The sequence below is a fragment of the Nylanderia fulva genome, unplaced genomic scaffold (genome assembly GCF_048542155.1).
Source record: "Nylanderia fulva isolate GAGA-0341 unplaced genomic scaffold, ASM4854215v1 Scaffold11, whole genome shotgun sequence".
Classification (NCBI taxonomy): Eukaryota; Metazoa; Arthropoda; class Insecta; order Hymenoptera; family Formicidae; genus Nylanderia; species Nylanderia fulva.
In genome coordinates this window covers 4,659,959-4,683,649 of record NW_028189302.1, presented here as the reverse complement: position 1 = coordinate 4,683,649, position 23,691 = coordinate 4,659,959, and the positions used below count along the sequence as shown (strand labels likewise).

General features: G+C 29.0%; 3 protein-coding genes across 5 annotated transcripts; 1 reads left to right on the top strand and 2 right to left on the bottom strand.

The window, feature by feature from the left end:
• Positions 1-38: 38 nt before the first annotated feature.
• Positions 39-3,586, bottom strand: Bem46 (abhydrolase domain containing 13-like protein Bem46). Of its 2 annotated transcripts, none has more exons than XM_029310188.2 (7): positions 3,039-3,586; positions 2,365-2,668; positions 1,993-2,224; positions 1,534-1,727; positions 1,295-1,455; positions 670-958; positions 39-229 (listed from the first exon to the last, which is right to left on the bottom strand). In XM_029310188.2, the coding sequence occupies exons 2-6, from the start codon at positions 2,528-2,530 to the stop codon at positions 686-688; spliced, it is 1,026 nt and encodes a 341-aa protein (XP_029166021.1). In that variant the 5' UTR covers positions 2,531-2,668; positions 3,039-3,586; the 3' UTR covers positions 39-229; positions 670-685. The 2 variants fall into 2 exon arrangements, with proteins under 2 accessions (XP_029166021.1, XP_029166022.1); XM_029310189.2 differs by lacking the exon at positions 3,039-3,586 and adding an exon at positions 2,964-3,023.
• Pgls (6-phosphogluconolactonase) lies at positions 3,383-9,339 on the top strand. Its single transcript, XM_029310190.2, has 4 exons — positions 3,383-3,624; positions 5,177-5,377; positions 6,504-6,787; positions 7,666-9,339. The coding sequence occupies exons 1-4, from the start codon at positions 3,501-3,503 to the stop codon at positions 7,774-7,776; spliced, it is 720 nt and encodes a 239-aa protein (XP_029166023.1). The 5' UTR covers positions 3,383-3,500; the 3' UTR covers positions 7,777-9,339.
• A 2,009-nt stretch (positions 9,340-11,348) lies between these two features.
• Positions 11,349-23,508, bottom strand: SCaMC (Short Calcium-binding Mitochondrial Carrier). 2 transcript variants are annotated; one of them, XM_029310208.2, is made up of 9 exons: positions 23,033-23,508; positions 21,690-21,816; positions 21,359-21,446; positions 20,676-20,787; positions 15,205-15,363; positions 14,629-14,889; positions 14,194-14,361; positions 13,731-13,985; positions 11,349-13,083 (listed from the first exon to the last, which is right to left on the bottom strand). In XM_029310208.2, exons 1-9 carry the CDS (start codon positions 23,261-23,263, stop codon positions 13,009-13,011), a joined length of 1,476 nt encoding a protein of 491 aa, XP_029166041.1. In that variant the 5' UTR covers positions 23,264-23,508; the 3' UTR covers positions 11,349-13,008. The 2 variants fall into 2 exon arrangements, with proteins under 2 accessions (XP_029166041.1, XP_029166042.1); XM_029310209.2 differs by lacking the exon at positions 23,033-23,508 and adding an exon at positions 22,297-22,373.
• Positions 23,509-23,691: the final 183 nt, after the last annotated feature.

Genomic DNA, 23,691 nt, shown 5'->3' with positions numbered 1-23,691 from the left:
CTCTTTTTGGTTTTTTGTTAAAAATAATATTTAAATCATTGGTTGAATCTCATTTTATTGAATTTTAATTTTTTTATAAAAACATGAAGACTGTCATTGTGGGAAAACATATAAAAGATATTACTTCCATAATTTAGCACAACTTATACTCTTGTAAATTAGCTGTCATAATCTCTAATCCTTTTTTATCTTTTTATTATAGCACTTATTGTAACAGGAACCACACAGTCTGCAAATAATGTATAATAATAGTTATCACATATAGAAATATATCAAGAATTTTGTTTTCATGATTACACATTAAAGTTTCAAAACTCTATTTTAATAAATAAGTTTAACAATAGATTCTTTTCATATAACTTTTAAGTATTTTATAATTATATTAATTTTTTAATTTATTAATTAATGTAACTGATTACAATTAAATCAATTAATTAAATTGATTTGTACTTACAAAGAGTAATTATTTAGTCTAATTTAGTTTAATTATAACTTGATTTGAACGTAAAGATAATTATTAATTTCCATTTTGATGACAAGATCGATTTCTTTGTGGTTATAATGCGCGAAGAAGACCTTTATGAAATTCCAATTCGATAAAGTCAATTCTTCCACATCCACAACACGTGAAAACGACTTTTATGTCTAAAATAGTAATAATAGGCGTACTTAATCAGCGTCGTCATTAGATATCATCGATTTGCCAATGACTAGACGTTACTCTTGGAGGGGGATTTTCCCTGAGTTCAGTCAGAAAATTACAAATATTTTGATAGTAATGCGGCTGGCACCAAGTTTCATTATGTGTACCACCCACGACTGGAAGTATGCGTTTGCATGTGCTTCGACAATTCTTGTAGAGGTCCTGCATCATGCGAGGTGGTACCAATGTGTCTGCTAGACCAGAAATGAACAGAGTGGGCACTGTGACTGCACGAACTTTCAGAATAGATAAATACTGTAATAAGAAGTATAAAAATATAAGAATATACTGCAGGAGAAATATATGATCAAAAAAGATATTTATTACTTTTAAAGATTATATGTAAAAAAAATGTAAAATAAGAGTTAGTTTTATACATATAAAGTTATTATATTTAATTGCAATAGTAATATAGTGAAAAAATAACAATATAATATTGTATTATTTTTACATCACATATATCAATAACAAAATTATTTTTTAATAAAAAGACTATCTTTTTCTTAAAAATAATAAATGTATTAATTAATTTATAGAAAATCAAATTGTGTACAAAATAATATAAAAAAATTAGAAACTTTCTATCTCTACCTTGTTCTTGTATACAAAGAGGGGTAGATACTGTAGAAATTTGGATCCAACAAATAAGGCGGCCATATCTGGAATACTAGTGAAGGTGTTTTCGAGTATAAGGCACCAAATCCTCTGCGAATTTTCTTCTTTTGTGGCTAAATCGATTGCTACCGCTCCGCCTCAAAATTATTAGTGAAAAATAATAATTAGAACATAAATAATGTGTTTAAAATAATAAAATAAAATTTGTTTCTTACCTAGTGATCTACCAAAGACTATAATTTCATTAGTATTAATATCTGTTCTACTGGACAAATAGTCTATTCCTGCTCGAGCATCCATATAGAGACCCTCTTCTGATGGAGAACCCTGTGACAATCCATATCCTCGATATTCTAACATTAGAATATTACACTGGATATTATGATACAGTCCCACTATGTTTTGCAACCTAGAAAACAATCAATGTAACTTATTATATCATATAAATATATATAATTTATTATAATACAATTTTTCTTACTAATATAATATTTAATACTAAAATCCTATATTTGTTATATAATCGAGATTGTATAGAATATAATAAATAATATAATAAATGAAGAACATTTCTAATATTATAATTAACAAAATTTCTAAAAGTGCTTTAATTAGTCATTATTGTAGAAATGTATTTAACTTATTTATGTATGAATGTGTATAATATTGAATACCGATGGCCCATGTTGCCAGCATTGCCATGAAGAAACAATACTGTAGGTGCTTTCCTCATTCTGTCCTCTGGTTGAGAAACAAAGAACATGTGTAGCATTGTACCATCTCCAGCTCTGGTATACACACTTTGATATGGTAAATTAAATATTGAAGGAGCTGGTACATAAACTCTGGAATGAGATGGCAGTTCTGGATGATAAAGAAGTTGATCTTCTCTGTGGTAGAGTATTCCTGTAACAATAAAAAGTATTATAAATATATAAAAATAAAGATCCTTAATAATATCATTGAGCTGATATTTTTATAGATTAATACTAAACTAATAATAATAAGACTTTAGAAAATAATACTTTCTGTAAAAAGGTACCAACCAGTTGTAGCAAAGCACAGTAGGAAGAAAGCTAAAATTCCACCATATAACCAATATAAAAGGAAGCAGACAAGGATATAAATTCCACTAAAGGCCCAACACTTCATGGCGACACTACCCAGAAGTCTTATTGGCCTACTACGAGCTAAACGTATTCTGAAGGACATTATTTCTGCGTTTTGCCTAATTTGACAAAGCTCTGCGTTATCTGAACAGCTCAGCTGTTTGCAATAAGTAGATTTGTCTTGGTTTAAGGACAGCCATGATCCATTAAGTCGATCACTGCAACATTTTACACTTCTCTCCTGCAGAAAAATCATAAATGTTTTAGTGATAATACATTATTAGAGAGAATCATGATTTTTATAATTATCTATTTCATACATCTCATCGAAATAGATTGTAAATTTTATAACGTATTTTTATGTGCCAATTAAATAATGCGTTAGAAAATCGTCAAGAAATTACAAAATCTATCCACAAAAAGTTAATTATAATTTTCTCATCTACTTATAGATTATGACTATAAGTAAAAATAAAATCAATATTGAATTCATAAAATTAGAAAACAATTTTCTTATATATCGATTTTTAACTTACATAAAAATTAAAGCGAATTACATGAATTGCAAATTAGAGAAAGTCAAATATATATGTATTATAACCTAAACTAACCTGTAAGACGATAATGACAGATGCATCGTACAAAATTGAGAGTCCCAATAAATGGAATTTTTTTTTATGGCACTAGTTAAAAACGTGAGATATCAAAAAATGACGATTGTTGTTCGAATCACAATTGTTATTATTAGACTTTGAGCATCGAGAATTTATTTGATTTTTTATTCGCTAAACCATATACACGAATCTATAGGTTTGTTTCTACGTACTGCGCTGCACTTTCTACACTTTCGTCGAATGCGCGCGCATTTAGGGCGAGTTTCCACTGAGCGCGTCACGTGAATTTCTCGAAAGAAAGTGCAAAAAGTGTAGAAGATAAAGTGTCGATCTCGCATGAGACGTATTGTATATCATATAGGTTATCAGCGGCGCACTCGCGTTTCGATAGTCGTCGCATTCGAAGGTGTGCATGTTCGGAATAACCTCACATCGTCTGTCCCCCAAGGAACGTACGCAATGACGGAGATAGTGGTGGCCAACGACGAGGAGCAGTTGCTCTCGCGGATCTCGAATCTTGTCGCTCGCGCCGCCGACGACGCGATATCACGCGATGACCGGATCTTCCGATTCGGAGTATCAGGTGATATCCGAATAATCCTATTCCCTATCCTCCTTTTTTTTCTTTTGCACTCTTATTTAGCTTTACTGCTACTTTGACAATTCCCGCTTTCTGTAATTCTATAAGTGTACACATACATATATGCATACATATGTATATATATATATATATATATATAAAAATATATAATGAACATATATATAGATATAAAATTTTCGTAAGAATTAGAATTCCGTTTTTACTGATGCCTTTGCGAGAAAAAAATATCTTGCGTTTTTTTTTTTTTTTTAATTTCTAGAGGTCAAGATTTTCGTATTGTCATGCTGATCACGAAAATGAAACTTTTGCACATAGAATTGTATAATGTCTCATTAAATGGCGAATAAATGTGAAATGCTAATGAATAAAGCATTTATAAAATTGATTTTTGCATTTCTCTGGCAAGAAATTGTATTTTAGTAAATTGATATATTGTTAATTTTAGTTTTTTTTTTTTTTAAGTACTACACTCTACACCCAATATGAAATGAAATTGAGCTTTGTCATCCTTTTTGACTAAAAAAATTTGGTTTTTAAATCTATAATAAAAGATATATATGTATGTTTTTATATTTATTAGTAATTTTTGTGAAAAATTGTATCTAAATCTAAAAAAAATTTTTTAAATTATTTTTATTATAATTATATAAATTATGAGCAATTAATGAAAGGAAAATAATGTACATATATTAAAAGAAAATTGATGGGTATATGTATAAATTAAAAAATCTAAAATGGATATAAAATTATATAAATGTAATCATATGGAAATTGTAATTGTACATTACATAATCATAAAGCTTTATCTCACATACATGCACTTACATACCAGATAAAAATTGGTAGATTATAAAAATTACTTAAGAATTATTTGTATGTTTAAGCTTATTCTTTATTAAGAAATATAAATGCTTAAATTCTGCAAATTTAATCTTTGCCTACGATTCATATGTAGAAGATTTTGATGAAAAACAGAGCGTAGCTATCAAGAAAAATACTCTTATGATATTGGTTTTTTAATCATGTTTATGCTCAGCATTCCATGTGGTTGGAGTTAATTAATTGATTAGACAGTAGTATTATGTCGAATATTATAATGCATGAGTTGACAAGATTCATATTTTTAGGGTAACAAATATATACTGCAAATTTATGCAAATTTATGCAATATACATGGAGGAATTTTCCTGAAATTTATAGGTTAAATAGTTTAATATCGGATGTCTCAAAAGTATGCATAGATATGGATAAAAGTATTTAAAAAAAAGAATAAACCTAAATTGTTGTTTTAATCTTTAATATGTAATATAAAAGAATTAAAAAACAATATATGTGCACACACACACACACACACACATGTATATTTAAATAAATATAATTAAACTCTTAAAATTTATTTATTTTAAATATTATTTTAAATCAATTTTATTAAAAAGTTAAGTAGTGGAACGAATAAGAAATCTCAAAAGAACCATATACATGATAAAAAATATTATTAAATTATTTTTTATTAATGACTGATTTGTTTTCATAGGTGGTTCAGTAGTGGAATTGCTGGTCAAGTCTTTGCTTAATATCTCGACTGACTGGAGCAAATGGCGCTTCTTTTTCTGCGATGAACGAGTGGTGCCTCTAGAGAACTTTGATTCTAATTTTGGCCTCTACAAAAATTGTCTCATCGGAAAAGTGCCTGTCACTGAGGAGCAATTCATAAAAATTGATTCAGAATTAAATGGTATGACTAACAAGTTATTCTGCATTTCTATTGTATTGATAAAGAAAACGAAAAATAAACACCAATTATATTTCTAGATATGTATAATAAAATCAGACATATGATATTGGACTATATATAGAAATTTCTTACTTTTTTGATAATTTTTTACTATAAAACAAAAACAGTGATAGAAAATCCTTTTTAAGTACTTAATCTTACATACTTCGAAATATATAAAAAAAATTTTTTTGCATTTTTTTTTACAAAATGGCGGTGACAGAGCTCTGCAACGATGACCACTCGTTTCGGACAGTGCCTTACGGGCGACCTACTAGCTGCTCCAATTTTTGCTGTAGAACAAAAAACCAAATTTTTTTTAATTCTTTATATCATTAGCTAGCGAACTACGTACGGAAATTAAAAAATAATTGTTTTTGTAAAAATGACACAAGTTTGAAGAAAAAGTTTCATTTTTTGACGAAAAATTTTGCACAAAATTGTTTGTAAAAAAAAAAGTTTACAACGGAACGTAAAATCCGTACGTAGTTCGCTGACAAATGTATCTTAGAAGCTACAGTTTAAATTTGAAGTAAATCGGTCAAGATTTGTGGGAGTTATGAGGTCGCCCAGTTTGAAAAAAGTGATTTCGAGAAAAACGCGTTTAAAGTTTTATGTAACTTCCAAAAATGACACTTAGGAATTTGTTTCCGTTATAAAACTAGAAACTATTGAGTTATCAATTTATTAACGTTGTTAAAATTTATCATATAATTTATAGATTAAATGAAAAAATCAAACAATGTTGCATATGTGTTGTCTTTTAAAAAATTAATACATACACTAATGAAGATGTTTGACTCTTACTTTTTTTTTATAATAATTGATATATATTTTCATTTTACATATTATAGTTAAATGTACTTTAATATCTTATAATGATTATTCTCTTATCTAATATTTTTTCTCACTTGCAATTATTTTAACTCCCCTGCTCCTTATTTTTTCAATTTCATATTTTTTATTATACAATATATATTATTTTTACTTATTATCTATTACTGTATACAATCTATTTCTATATACAATTCTTTTATATGTTATTGTTTATATGATTTGTCATTTATTTATTTGTATATATTTGTAGCCGAGAACGCGGCGAAGGATTACATTAAAAAAATGGCCTTCTTCTTCCCGCCGGACAGATTACCAAGATTTGATTGTTTGCTGCTGGGGCTGGGTCAGGATGGTCACACATGCTCGCTTTTTCCGGGTCATCGGGCTCTCGATGATGAGAATATGTGGGTCACATGGGAATTGAACGCGCCGAAACCACCACCTAGCAGAATCAGCCTCACGATGCCAGTCATCAATAATGCTCGCATGTGTGTATTTATCGCTACCGGCGCCAGCAAGACCGAGATTGTCAAGGTAATTATTAAATTTTTCTATTAATTATTCGATTAATTTTGAATTTACAATTTTGCATCTTTTAAAAACGCGAGAAGAAGTATATTTATTTTAACTAATAGTAATTCAATCATTGCAATTAATAATAATTAATAGAAATATATAATGAAATATTATTTAAAGAAAATAAATAATAATTTCTATTTTAGACATAGAAGATATATATATATATATACGTACATACATATATATATATATATATATATATATATATATATATATATATATATATATGTGTGTGTATATATATATTTATTTATATCTCACGACCACTTTTGAATGTATATTTGGGACCATATTTAGAGAGAGAAAAGGAATAAAAGAAATAAGATATTATATGCATATCCAGCACTCAAATATTGTCACATGGTCAATGTGGCAAATATGAATAGTAGAAGAGCAGCACTAGAGAGAAAGTGGTAACTATTAGGGAATTTGGAAGTAATTATGCAAATTTTCTGTTTTCTTCGACTGTCGAATTTTATTTCTTGATATCCCATTTTCTACTAGATTCTTTTGTAACTTTCGATATAGTACTATATTGGCTCTTTGTCACCTTTTTCTCTCTTTAATTGATGCTTATCTAGCAAATTGATTATAAAATTATTTAAGAATTCTCTATTACCACTTAGCCAGCTGATTCTCTGTATAAACTAAATTTATCTCCTAACTTTTCTTACGATGTTCTCTCATATACTGCATATTTGCCACTTGACTCTTAGAATATATTATAGTAGAAAGGAAAGACATTATTCTATTTTATCAATATTACAGAATTGCACATATAAATTTAGAGAGTCAATTTTGGTTGATTAAATTACATTTATTATTGTTTACAGAGGGTCTTGAAAGACAAAGAGGATTTGCCAGCCACAAGAGTGAACCCAATCGATGGCACTCTCTTCTGGCTGCTCGATCAGGAAGCGGGCAAGCTACTTAATTCAGACTGAAACGCGAACTTAGCCCAAAGTAAGATCGAGATACACAAGATTTGCACCAATTTTATAACATTCCATACTTATATATTAAGATCGTTCTGTAATTCCATTATAAGCTTTTTAGCTTGATATTTTAATACATGCTTTTTCACTATAATTTACTATTAAATTCGATAGAATATTTGAATAAGCATGTATTCATACCAAAGGCATGTAAAAATAAGTCATAAAAAATCAAATAGGCAATTTTTGACTGATATTGCTCAATAATATCGTTTATATAAAAAATGTATAAACTTCATTGTAAATTAATCTGCAAATGTAAAAAAAGACAAACAGAATTTAATAAAAGAATAAAATTTGCATTTTCATCAAAAAAAATTTGTTAAATAAAATTTGCAACTTTGATAAAATATATAATTTAGTGACAAAAAATTTAACCAAAGTTTTTATTACATATACATATATAACATAAAATACGAGGAAATTAATTATTTTATTATAAATATTTGTGATATATTGTCACTTTACTTAATAAATACAGGGTTTGTCCGGAAAGTAATGCGTCGCATTTTTTTAAAAAAGAATTTATTGATCGCATAGGTAAAACAACTTAAAATTGTTCGAAGTATGACCCTTCTGCGTCAATACATTTTTGCCAACGCGATTTCCATGCGTCATAAGATTTCTGGAACTCCTTGACTGGGATGCTGTTCAGGGAGGCCGTCGAAGTAGCTTGTACGTTGTCAACCGACTCGAGCTGTTGTCCTTTGAGCTCCCTTTTCAGCCGAGGAAATAAAAAAAAGTCCGCCGGGGCCAAGTCGGGACTGTAGGGCGGCTGCGGCACCGTTGCCACACCGATCCGGGTCAGGTAGGCCGTAATAACAAAGGCGGTGTGAGCCGGCGCGTTGTCGTGATGGAGTTTCCATGAAGCGCGGATCTCCTTTCGGACGCGGGCGATCCTGTGATTCAGTCTCTGAAGCACTTCCTTGTAAAATTGAGCGTTGACAGTCTGGCCGGGGGGTACGAATTCATGGTGCACTATCCCCTTTGCATCAAAAAAAACAATGAGCATTGACTTCACCCGGGACTTGCTCATGCGAGCCTTCTTCTGGCGCGGCGACGACGTCGTGTGCCATTCCGCACTCTGCCTCTTTGACTCCGGATCGTACTGAAAGACCCATGACTCAGCCCCAGTGATAACGTTGTTCAGGAAATTGGGATTATCTGCACAGAGTTGCTTGAGTTCTTCACAAACTTCCACTCGGTGTTGCTTTTGCGCATCGGTCAACACTCTGGGCACAAGTTTTGCGCAAATCTTCCGCATGGCCAAGTCTTCCGATACAATCTCGTGAACAATCGTTTTCGGCAAGTTCAATAATTCCGACATTAAGCGAACATTCATTCGACGGTCTGAATTCAATAATTGGCGCACACGAGTCACATTGTCGTCCGTTCGCGATGTTGACGGGCGTCCTGCGCGGGCCTCGTCGGCGACCTCCTTCCGACCTTCTCTAAACATCTTGTGCCATCTGTTTGACTGCGATTTGGAAAGGCAATCGTCCCCGAAAACTTTCTTGAGCATTTCAAAAGTTTCCAGCGGCGTCTTGTCCAGCTTCACGCAAAACTTTATCGCATAGCGTTGCTCTATCGTTCTCTCCATCACAAGTTCGACGCGACCACTAAGCAGAGGTTCACAGAATAAGCCGTCCTAACCCTCCAAGCGCATGGAAACAATTGAGCGACCTACCGTTGGAAAGCTAAGGGTACCCCCCTTCCTCCCCAACCGGTCCCATCGCTCTGCGATGTATAGTCGCGTCACAAAAAAATGCGACGCATTACTTTCCGGACAAACCCTGTATGGCATGGTACTGTTTCAATTTTTTTAGAAGGTGGATAGGAGGAAAATGCAAACGAATTATTACGAAATTTATTTCAGATGTCGCAAATTTTCAAGCAAAAGAGATAAATAACAAATATATCTAGCAGTGCCTATCAGAAATTGAAAGTCATAGATTATACAAATTTTTACCATATATATATATATATATATTTATTTATTTATTTATATTGTAATATATTGCAAAACTAAGAAAGCACGGTGCCTTTCAATAAAGCAAGATAACGATAAATTCCCGGTTGTATTATATCATAACATATTTTGTGATAAATATTATTGCATTTATTTTAATATTAATTAATATAAAAGTATTTTGCATATTACGTACTTTCATTGTTAATTATATGATCAAAGTTAATTTTTTACTATTGGAGAGATTGTAAAGTCAGATTGATCTTTAATCTGACTGATTAATTAATTTTTAATCTTTAATATCATTTACTTTTATATATATATATATATATATATAGTATTTGAGACAATAAAATTCGCAAAGTAAAATACGTACTTTATTGTTGAACCAGATTTGTGGTTCTCCAATAAAATAATTTTTTTGAAATGTTATATAAAAATTCAGTATTTCTAACATCTTTCGAGTTCGTAAAATTTATTGTCAGACTCGTGCTAGGAAAAATGAAAATTTAGAAGATAATTTTTGATAAGGTGAGTATTAATTAAAAATCAATATTAAATGCGATATTATTTATTTTTTAATCTATTCAGTCCTTGAATTTTTCATATGCCTAATTTGTACAAGATATTCTGGAAAAAAAGAAATATATATGAATAAAATAATGGTATATTTTTGCGAGAATTTAGAGAGAATTTTATTTTAAATTAATGCAAACTTAATTTTTCTGAGAAATAAACAATTTTGTTAATTATAAAATTATGGTATAATTCTACAATTTATTTGATTAAATAAAGATATATAAGATTTTTTAAAACTTATATATAGTTAACATAATAAATTTCTCATTTTTAATGTGATAAATAAAATAGATACATTGAAAAATAAATTACTAAATATATAGGGTTATTTATTTAAAAAATAGAATATATTATTTGAAATATATATTTTAAATATATATATTTGCGGTAATTTGCGCGACATGAAAATTACAAATTAAATTCTCTCTAAATAAAGAAAACACATATCTTGTCGCGAATTTCAATCTTTTAATGCTTTTAACTTCCCTAATAATTTAATAACTAAATAATTAGCTAAATTAAATAACTAGCCAATAATTTCACTCGCTAGTTAATTTTTTTCAAGGATTATAATAAAAAGTATATTGTGTAAAACACAATTAATAAATATTAGAAAACTATATATGTATATAAAATTTAAATTAACATTTATATTTTTTTACGAGAAATTAGTTTAACTATATAATCCAGTAACCCATTCACGATAAATATATTTTGATAATTGTCTTAAAACAAAAATATAAAATTAATGGAAACTGTTTTCTAAAATTCTCTAAAGAATTATTAAGAATTTATTAAGAAATTTAATTTAAAATAAATTTTTTTAGTTATTCTTTTATTCTCTTTTTATTGGATTTTCTATTAGTTCTACAAGATAACAAAGATAATTAAAATAAAATTTAATGTTTTTTAAATTAAAATTAAATTAAAATAAAATATTTTTAATAGTTTATGTATCGCCACCATTTTATTGTGTTATTTTTGAAAATAATTGGGATATTTATCGTGCGCGAGTTATTTTCCGAACATTCATCAATAAACAATCTTTTCAACTGTGCACATATTTATAATACATGTAAATACATAATGTACATAGTTTTCGTAAGTTCACAAAAATTATTTAGGGGAATGAATTATACTTATAGCAATTCGAATATAGTAAATTGCAGCGGCTGGTGAAATCAAATTAACGTATAAATAATTGACTACAAAGTATCAATAATTAAATCGAGATACAAACTGAAAATTGCATAATTTATAATATAGTATAATAATTGCAAAATTATGTAAAACTCGATTCATTGAGTTAATTTTTTAATCAATATATTTTTTTCTTTTATTATAGGATTATCTACTCTTCCTTCTATAAAAAAAAATAAAAACCTCAAAATATAAAATTACATTTTTAAAGAATTTTACAGATGAATGTTATTTTGCAAAATTATATGAAATTTGTTTTTCATGAAGCATGTTTTCTATTGCAATAAATTAACTTATTTTACATAATTTTGCAATAATTTTGTAATTTACAAGATCTCGATATTAACAAACCACGCGAAAATTCAGTTTATATAGTCATATACATATCACAGTATCAATGTATAACTCGATCCTCTATTCTTGCAATAAAAACGAAATTCTTTAGATCGATATTATAGCGCTTTTATATATTGTAATTCAATAAATGTAAACTTTCATGGACATTAAAGTCAGAAAAATAAAAAGGCGAGAGAAATTAGTGATCTGACAGATCTAATTCATTCATTCATGATCTAATTAATCTAATACATAAATAAATTATAAATAGAATTGAGAAAATTAAATTCAATATCAATTTTTTACTTTTGAACTAATTTTATGTAAATGTCTGATAATTTCTAATTTTTTTTTATCACAATCAAAATTATACATATAATTTTCTTTAAAAATTATTTACTCTATTTGTAAATTATAAGAAAATTTATGATTATATATAAATAGATAGTCATCATTTAATTACATAGACAGATAATCATAAATAATTTAAATACGCAAATTCTTCATTTTTTTGTACTGACTTGAATGTCGATAAAATATGTTTTTATATTAAATAATAATCGAGAACTGGCCTTTCCTTCTTCGATCATTGTTACTTAAAACTTGCTCGTATAATTTGTTTACAAAAAAAATAATACTTTTTTTTATACATGGAACATATTCTGCCTTGTATTTGCTTGTAAATATCAGACATCGTTGCATTATAGTAATAACAATATGTATAACAGCAATTGCTGGAAAAAACTGGTAGTTACGATTTATTATATATTAATTCGCAGTTATTTTTTGTATAATTTATTAAGATTAAGATATTAAAGTATGTTAAAATTTTAATAAATCATAAAAAACTGCGATATACGTTCGATTTATCGAAGAAACTTCTCGAGTTAGCAATAATAAATAAACGTCGCAATTTTTTTTCTTTATTTATTTTTTTTTCTCTTTGAGATAAAACGAACGAACATGCCTAATCAAACGACCATATATTCGCCTGTCGATGATTATTTATGTCGAACAAAAAGAAGAGAGAGAAAGAGAGAGAGAGGAGAGAGAGAGAATAAGTTAGTTAATTAAATTAATCCTAGTATGTATATTCATCACGTCATGTTGACGCCTAGCGCCTGCCGAAAATGCTCATATACTACATAGCTAATGGACACGGCAGGTGCAACCTATAAAAAAAGAATATATTTTTTAGTAGAGTAAAATTAAAAATATTTTTATTTAATTTTATTAATTGACATGATTTCTATATATTAAACATGAAACACAATTAGAAATTTATATTTTTTATGATATGAAGAATAAGTGCAATATAGAATCAATCAACATTACAGAAAAGAAGCAACCTTAAACTCTCATCATTTCGAATTTTAATTTTTTACATGTCTTTTCTCAAGAAAATTTTATTATAAAGCGTTTATTTAAAAATTTATGTAGCATTTATTTTGTAGAAAAAGTACAAAGAAAGAGATGCATAATAAAATAATTAATAATTTTATTAGAAATAAATAGTTGATTGAATTTTAAATAAAATACTATTTGGAAAATCTTAATTATCTAAAAATAAATTCATATATATTGAAAAAATTCAGAATTTATTTATTTCTAATAAAATTTTAAAAAGTTTTAAGGAAATGCAGAAAGCGCAAAAAAATAAAATTGTTATCACAACACAACTCCAAGAAGGTCTATGAAATAGAAATTTTTTAAATATATTTTATCTATAAAATTAAATTTAAAAAATTTATAAGAATTCTATTTAAATTTTATAGATACGCGTTTATATATACATATATATATTTTGTATTGATCATACCTTAAGAAAATTGGGTGTGAGGCCACGATACAAACCGCGTATTCCTTCGCGGCTGAGAATGTCCTTGAAAACACCCATCATGGTGTTGAGCGATTTTTCTGGCGCGACTTCGGCTTGCAATCGCGTTCGCACCAGTGCCAACGGGTACGAGCACACCTGGCCAGCTGTACTCGAAGCTGTGCCACACAACAATAGAATCCAAAACGCCGGTTGTTCCTTCTTGTCGTGTGTACGTAGGTAACTATTTTTCAAGGTCTACAAATGTGCACGCAAATTAATTTATCGAGAAAATCTCGGAAAAATTATTTTTACATCGATTTGAATTGTACTAATATTGAATTAAATAATCGCACAAACATATAATTTAATATTGCATAAATGACTAATAATTACAACAGATATATTATATACATGTAATCAAAATCGAAAATAATATAAAACTTTTATCAATATTTTAACTTACTTCATAGACGGCTAAATCAATGCCGGCATAAGGAAGTATTCCTATCAAATTGGGTACGTAGCCTCTGTAAAAGGATTTTAAGCCACCTTGTCTATATATTTTTTTAGCTGCATCTATCATGCCATCGAACTCGCCTGTTTTTCGCAACGCGAGTCTCGTCTTCAGCACCTGTAAAATTATTTGTTACATATTATTCTCATCTCTTTTTACAGTTTATTTCATACAACTTCATTATACATATAGAGTACGTATATGTGTTTGTTGCGTAACTTGTGCATGCTATATTTTTTTGTCTGGCAATCTAATAAGATAATAAGTTAATATAACGTGACGCTAAGAGTCATAGTACACAGAGCAAATTTACATGGCTTCTCGCGTCTGACGTCATGATTCAATATAACTGTAGCGAGGAGTCTATAAGATAATGGGATGTACCTCGAGGGGGTAGATGGCCGATTGGCTGATACCGCCGGCCATGGAACCGGCGCAAAATCTCTCATAAAGTCCGAGCTCACGCGTCTCGTTGTCTGCCTTGATGGCCCTCTTCACCTGCTCGTATGCCATAAATTTGAGCGCCGTCTCCGGACCAATCTTGAGCACGTTAATGCCATTGCCGCGCCATAGGCTGCTAATGCCACCCTCGCGCAACATGTACCTGAAGCAACTCATGATATTGCAGTGTCGTGTGCCGTGGACCTGCAAGGACGATCGGACGAGTCTCTCGTCGTGTTAAAGCAAACTAGACAAATTTGCTCGCTCGCTCGTAAGCGGCTCTTTTTCGAATAACGCATGATAAATGTGTATACAACATGTGAATTTTTTGTAAGAGAATTTTTTCATTCAATTGTTTAAAAACTAAATATAAAAATTAAACTAAATACATATTACATAAATAAATCTATAAAGTATGACATTTCGGAGAAAATATTTGCGTTAACTCTGACATTATTAAAGTAATGTAAAAATCAAATGAAGACTCTTTGGCAAAAAACAATTAGAAATAAAACTTACCTGCAAGTAGACCTTGATGCGGTCGAGGGGAGCGGTGCAGGTACGCGATACTGCACCAGCTATCCCACCGGATAATAAATGCCGCCACCACATCCCCGACACCATCTCACCTTTTGTGAATTCTTCGGGGACACCGATGTCCTCCCCAATGTCCATATACTATAAACAAAGAGAAATATTCCACAATTATTGAGAACATCCGGTGATTTTTCATAGATATCAGATTTGTCAAAAAATTAATAATTTTAAGATTATTCAAGGAATCATAAATCAATCAGATATTGAATAAGATATTATTACATGCGCATATAAAGTGATATTTATACACATACACTCAATATCTCTATATTTGATCAAGTTTGTTTGAACAGGACTGTTTCACAATCTGTGAAAATACTTTATTGGTTCATAAAGTATTAATAATGATACAATAAATAAGATGTGCATTATAATAGAATATTAATAACAAATATTTAAAATTAATGTCTTAATAATAGTACGCATAATAATATACTATATCTTACGATACATACATACAATAATTTAATATTAATTTCATATATATGAATAATTATACGTTCTCACACATAAAGAATATTTAATAATAATTTAAGAATATTAAAAATATTAAAGCTGTATTGTAAAATATTAAAATCTCGAAAAGTATTTATCGCACCTCGAATCATTCATTGTTCTTTATCTTTTGCACAAAATTACGCAACTTTTATTTTTGCAATCTAACAATAAATTTTTTTACTTATCATTTCGCTTATCAATTTTCAAATGAGTAGGATTGACCTTAAGCGTAAATGTGACTCGATCATGATGATAAGATCATCGTGGCTAATTTTTCCGTTTAGAATTTTTTTCTTAAGGACATCCTGTAGATCATTTATCGCTTGTGATAAAATATAAAGTATCGCAGTGTTGTATTTCGATGAAAGTAATCCATGTGTATAATCCATGTATAATACAATAGAGCTATTGCATTACAAAATGCGTGTTGTAATTCAAAGCCTCGTATAAGTAGGTATTGGAATTCGCGAATAAACATTCAAAAGAAATATTTAATTTAAATCTAAATGAAAATATTAAAGCCAACACATTTTCATATACAATTTTTTGCGCAATAAGATACTTAAGTATATACATTTTCCCTAATTGAAAACTTCATTTCTCTTCATAACTAATTACGATTTTTACTCAGATCCTATTCAGTTAATTTTTTCACAAATTTTATTAATAATAACCACAAAAATCGAAATCTTAGCTTGAATTTTTCAAAGAAAAACAAGCTAAAATTTTTGCTTTATTTTATTCTTAATTTAAATTTTGTAAATTATAATTTTATTGGCATAAATATGCAATTTAGAGCAAAGTTGTTTAAAGTATATTCAAAAACATATATATATATATATATTTCATTAGCGAGAAAAATTACGTATATAATGTAGATATTTAATTTTATATAAAACTTTAGAGAGAAATAAAAATCGAGATTGTCGCAACATAGAACTGTGTGAACTTTTGAACTTTGTATCATTTATATTTCGTCATTTGTTTTTGCAAGTAAACTTGCATTCCCTGTTCAAATTTGTAACTTGTATGTGTGTGTGAATATAATGAAATAAATAATACAAAGTGCAAAAGTTCATACGTTATAGATATTACAACAATCTCTCGACTTTTACTTCTTTGTAGAATTTTGTAAAGTTAAATTATCTATATAATTAATATACTATTACTACTTCTTAACAAAAAATGAGACAAACTTCTTCTATTTCAATTTTTTTATTTTTTAAATAAACAAGATAGTTGCAAAAACGTGCCTTACTTTGCGGAATATTTTAGTCTCTGGGAATTCCTCGCCAATTTCGTAAGCATAACTAGTGACGTAATAATTCGCGAAATCACAATCTAATATTCTGTTTGCGGGAAAAGATAAAGAAATATTATTTTGCAATTTATTCAATACAGTAATATATAACAAATGAGATATTACGAATAAAAAGATGAATTGCGAGTCGTCGAGTAATAAGATCGATCACGAACTGAAAAGATCTTCCTAGCATGTTCTTAGCTCAATTGGGCGATGAGCCAAACAGTCTATATATCTAATATCCGGGTCTATCCTTTTAGCTACATTTTCTGTGCTCAAAATAAAAAAAAAGTATATTACAAGATAGAGAGAAAATATGTATAAGATATGTCTCATTAAACACACTTTCTTTAAACTATGAACCATTTGATTACAATTTAAAATAAATTTTGTTTTCTAATGAATATATCATGAAAAATTATTTATCTGTAGCATATCTTTTAACCAAATTCTTAAATTAAAATAACGTCTATTTAACATCATAATTAAAATAAATTATTGTATTATCCATTAATTTCTCTTTCAAGGTATCTTATATTTTTTATCGTTTACAATTAAAAACTGAAATGTGCTTCGATATTTCCAAAAAAAATTTACACATATATTCTACAATGTTTGAAACTAAAATAATGTTCAATTAAAAGAAATAATATTGTACAATTCAAAAATAAGTAATTTTCAGATCCATATATTTACTAACGTTTCTTGATTTAATTAAGATATAAGTAGTGAGACAAAATTAATCTTTAATTATAAATTTTAACTTTAAATATTTCAGTCTTTTTCAGAGCACAGAGTTATCCTATCGTAAGATTACTTGAGAAGCTGGACGTGACCTAATAATCGAGGCACGGATGTTTGTTTTCCAGGATTTTCCTAGTGATTTGTTGAAAACAAGATTAAGATAAAAATGAAAACAAGATAAAATTTTTATAAAATTAGTTATTTAATTTATGGTAACAAACAAGGCTGAAAACTATTTCGTAAGCAGAAATTAGTAAATTAGAAATTAGTAAATTTAAAAAAATTAGAAATAAATCGTATTTTATAACTGGAAAACATTGTTTTAGATTTAATAAAAAAATCTTTTAAGAATATATCTGACAAATATTTAATAAGATACATATTTTTAAGGCATCGGAGAAAAAATTCGTGAAACTCGCATACCAAAATTACTTTCACTTGTGATTCTGACCATTTCGCCACTCTTAAACTTTCTTTTTCCATTTGGGACCACACAATTAGTAAACTTGGGTTCTGATTGGCTGTTTGAAGGCTAACATGATACTCACCCGTTGTAAAAGCTCATGGTAACCTTGCAGAAATTCCTCGCATACTTGACACGTGGACAAGGCGCTATCATGTTGGAGTAATCTCGGCTTCTGTAGAGCATACATGCTGCGATCGATCAGCTGTAATCGCGACTCACATGGTCGCGAACACGCTCGTCGCATGTGATTTGCCGCTCACTGCTCACTCACTTTGAAGTCAGTCGTGTCTACGCATACGATAGTCTCTATATTTCTCTTAAATTTTCTTTAATTATTTTTCCTCATCATTTTCTTCCTTTTATACGTCTTTTTCTTTCTTCCTCTCTCTACTCTCGTTCTACTTTTTTCTAATTTTGTTCTCCTTTTCCTTCTTACTGTTTTTTGTCTAATGTCTTATACTGCCTATTAACTTTTTTCCTTCTTATTTCTTGAGAACTTCCTCGATTTTACTTTATTATATTATCTACTTATATTTTTTTAGCCTTTTTCGTTTTATGTATAATTTATTATAAATAGTATTTCGTTTCTTCTCCTTGGATTGTGTAATTAACTTATATTCGATAATATATTCGTGTCACGTTGTGTCACAGAAATCACGTTCACTCCGTAAAAAGTCAGCCACACTCGCACACTGTGCAATAAAGTCTGTCGCACTCACACTGTAAGGTCTGCACTTTCGCGAACTTTCAAACTTTCTATACAGGGAGGAGTTTGCACTGATCGAGGTAACACAAATTCTCAGGAATCTCCCGCTCTTTCTCTTCTATATCTTTAAACTTCCAACGATATATATTCATCTATATCCGCCGATTTCTATGAAATTATTCAGAGTGATGTTTCATCGAAAGCTATCTAGCAATTATAAAAATCGCCGACGCAGATCTAACAATGTGAGTTCACCCACGTGGTCGAAGAAAAGAACAATCTGGAGTGGTCTTTCATGGCGAGGAAGGGAGAACGAGCTACGAATCAGTGGATTCGAACGCTCGGAGTCCGATTGCGAGACTAATGAGACCGAGAAGCGAGCGCGAGGAAAACCCGGATACGGAAATATCGCGCCCCTCCAAAACGGGGACCGCCTGTTTGTCTCTTTCCTGCGTAACTGCTTGTTCTTTTTCTGACGTCACAGGGCGCACACGTCATCGAGCAAAGATCTGTGCAATGACGATCTGATCAAAGTCAGCGACCGGGTTGTACATCTCGCAGCGCAAAGTTCATTCACAATCTGATGAGTAGAGTGTTGAGAAATTTTAACTGTACTTTTTCCATATTTCGTTTTTTTTTCGTTCATCTGTATCACGCAATAATGTTGCTATTTTCTCTCTTTCTCTTATTGTTCAGTAACGATTTAGTGAAATTAATATATTTAGTATTATTTTCAATAATAATAATAATAGTAAAATTAATAATAATAGTAAAATCAATAATATAATAGTAAAATTAATAATATTTATAATAGTAATAATAATGAGTAACATCAATAATCATATACAATAAAGTCATATAGTTATACAGCGTTATTGTTATATACATATATAACGTAGTAATTATATAAATTTGTGCAGTTTTTCGAAAATTTAAATTTCTTATTTCAAAATTTACTATTTCTTAAATCAACAAATCCATGTTTAATTTATAAATAAACATCTATAAGTCTATATTTTATCTCTAACATTTTAATATCTCAATAAAATATATCTTACAAGTTGGGAACCACTGTTATGATGTAACAAGTAGCTGACGAAATGTCGCGTAGCATTTCGTCGAATACTTGGAAATTGGGCTTAATTAATTTAAAGAACTTCTGAATGATATGCAAATATTATCAGCATTTTTTAAAAAGAAAAAGAGAAAGAAAGAGAGAGAGATAGAGAGAGAATATGTGCACATATATCTATACACATGAATACATACAAATATGCATATACGAGTATAAAAATGTGTATAAATTTTACACTCATGTAACATATGTTAACTTAGAATGACATAATTTCATTGATCTACAGAAAATATAATTGTAATTTTAAAAAATGCAATTGTATATAGTAAAGAATAGAGTATTTATTAATGAAAAATTAACTATATAATATTATTTTATCATTATTCACTAATAATATTTATTATTATATATGTAAATATATCTTTTATTTTTTCTCCTAAATTTTGTTAAATTAGATAGTAAATTTAATTATTCTTATTTTCAAATTCATATCTTTCTCTAATTAATATTTATTATTTTTCATTTTTCTAAATTTTTGTCAGTATGTTAATAAATAATTTTTCCTTGTTAATATAAAACTTAAACTGTTTAAAGTACTTACTGTGGTGTGATGCCAATATTCGATGATGTCGAATAAGTTAGAACTTGGTGCATAGAGCAGAAAGTCCCGCCATTCATCAAAACTGATTTTAAGACTTCCATCTTGATCCATGCTGTGTTAATAAATTTATTAGATATAACATATCAATATTAAAGCATTTTTATATTATTTAAGTGTATTATTTACTGAATATTAAATATATATTAAACAAGCATTAAATATATATTAAAAAAGCATTAAATATATATTTAAAAAGTATTAAATATATATCAAAAAAGTAACTAATTTAAATAATCTTGTTCAATAACTTATAATATGTATATATATTTTAAATAACTAAAATTAAAGGACATACATAAAAAATTGACAATAATATTATTCTTATTCTTTAAAATATTTTTAATATATATAATATCAATTATCGCGTATGCGTGCGTGTATATAATAGAGTAGATAATTCAATATTTAAAATAATAAATCAAAAATATTTGATAATAATGAGTATTTGTAATATTTATTAAACTCTTCTAAACTTTTGAGTAACAAATAAAAAAAAACAATTTTTCTCTTTAAAAACTTGAAAAAAATAAGTGTATATTGCAATGTCTAACATTTAGAAAATTATTTATAGATACTAATTAGTAGATATACCAATTACTAATTATATTATTAAAAAAAATTACCGTTGCAATAACTTAGTTGCTTCCTCTTGTGCAATTTCTATTCCTAGCTCCTTGAAAGCTCTTATCAGTTCTTCCAAATCTATTGTGCCTAAAAACAATAAAATATTTAAAAAATTGTTTATAATTTGTATTGCGCACTGTAAACAGGGAAATAAACTTTATAAGTAATAATAATTATATTAATAAAGTAAGTTAGTAAATAAACTACCTACATATGTTTTATATTGTAATTGTGCAAACTTTTATTTGATTGAGGAAATTCTTCTATTTCAAATCCATAGAATGTTTCAGAAAATTGATTTAATGTTTGATTTACTAAATACTTGTTTACCATCTCTATTCTTATCGAGATTGGAGAACTGCAGTCGTAGATTCTTCTCATGTTCACGAACATAGTGTATGAATTCAGCTAGACTAATGTCGCCACTTTTAGTACTATCTGATCTGGCCAGAAATTTCTATAAAGATAAAGAAATTATCCATTAGATATGTAGGTATCTATTCTAATTTAAATGTCACAACTGCAACTAAGAGAAATAATGTGTGAAAACCCTTGTTATAGTTATATAACATTATTTTTAATCAAATTTCAAATTACTTATAATATAATATTATTGTCTTATTTTATATTTCTCTAAAAGACAACAATTATATATGTCTAGTAGGTTAATTACAAGAGTACATTCTTCATTATACATATTTCAATATTCTATTAAAGATTATTCTATTATTTTAATAATTTGATTAAAAATCATTTGAATCTAGTTTTAATAAATCAATTTAAGTGAAAAATCTCTTGTTAAAGGTTATTTTAATAATAATAGTAATAATATATATATGTATATAGAATAACAGTTAGAGTAATATTTTCAAATGTACAGTCGAATTCTTTATACTTCTATTCTAGGTCTTTTTCTATGTTAAATCACCTGTTTTACCTCTAAATTAAAACTCTCTTCTTGCACTATTCTCACATAACTCATATGTTGAAATTTTGAAATACTGTATGAGGCTATAAATAAATTCATCTGCATATACATTTAGATGTTTTAGTTGCACTTTTTACACTTTCTTTTTTCGCTCTCTTCCAATTTCTTATTATAAATACAGAGAAAAATGCATCTGATACAAATAATTAATTCCTAATTTATTCAATTATATTTTCCTCTTTATTTAATTCAATTTTTCTCTTCCTTCTTTAAATTATAACAGATATTATAATCTAATAAATCTTAGATATTCGTTTACCTGCACTTGTCAATTTTGTTCTCTTTTTTTTCTTTACTCTTTTCCTCAACATGTATTTATCTCATTCTAGGAACAAAAAGTGCGACGTAAGCTAAATAAGAGACTCAAATAAGATATTCATTTACACACACATGTGTATATGTAAATGAATATATTAGAATGACACAAAATACACAAGTAAAAAATATTCATAACTATATATTATATATAATACTGTGTTCGAAAAAGTAATGACAAATATTGAGAAAAAAAGAAACAAAAAAATCCCCATAAAATATACTTGGTCTTGTATACAATTTTTTTCAATCATCATGGCGCGCGTACTATATCCCATATAAAAAAAACATATATATATATATATATATATAAAAGGGACAAATATGCAAGAGTACGTAAGAATGTGCAAGAGCACGCAAGAGGCCCTACCTTGGCATATTGCGTATAATGCGTGTGCATGCCGACATCGCGCAGCGCCTGGGAGAGATCGTGCACATCGATGCGGCCGTTACCGTCGAGGTCGAGGCGCTGAAACACTCGCTCCAGCCGTTCCTCGTCCTGGGCCGGCAGCTCGTGTAGGTAGTGCGCCGGCGGCGGCGTCGCGGCCACGCGTGCCGCCGGCGACGCGCTCGCGCGCGCACCGCCGCCGTTTCCCGGCATATTACCTCTACGTGGCGTCCGCCTACCTGCCTACACGCGACGCGGACGCGACGACAGAACCGGATGAAGGGAAGCACTCCCGCGACAGCGAGGCGAAACCGTACCGTGGCGAGGCGTCCGTGTATGCGCGCGTACAACTGTGTACGTACATGTCTGCCACAATCATCGCGCGCACGCATCAGCCGCACTGCTGCTGCTGGAAGGTGCGCGCGCGCCCGCGCACGTTTGTACGCAACACCACGCCAAAGCTGACGGCTTCTAGGACTTCTGGAAGAGCGCTGTCACTGCGAAGCATGGAGTCCGCAGGGCGGGAGAATTTATCCCCTTTTTGCCCTTTTTCTTATTTTGAATAAACATGAATTTATTTGCATATTTAATATTAAAAAAATTTTTTTAAATTAAATTTGAAAAAAAGAACAAAAAAATTA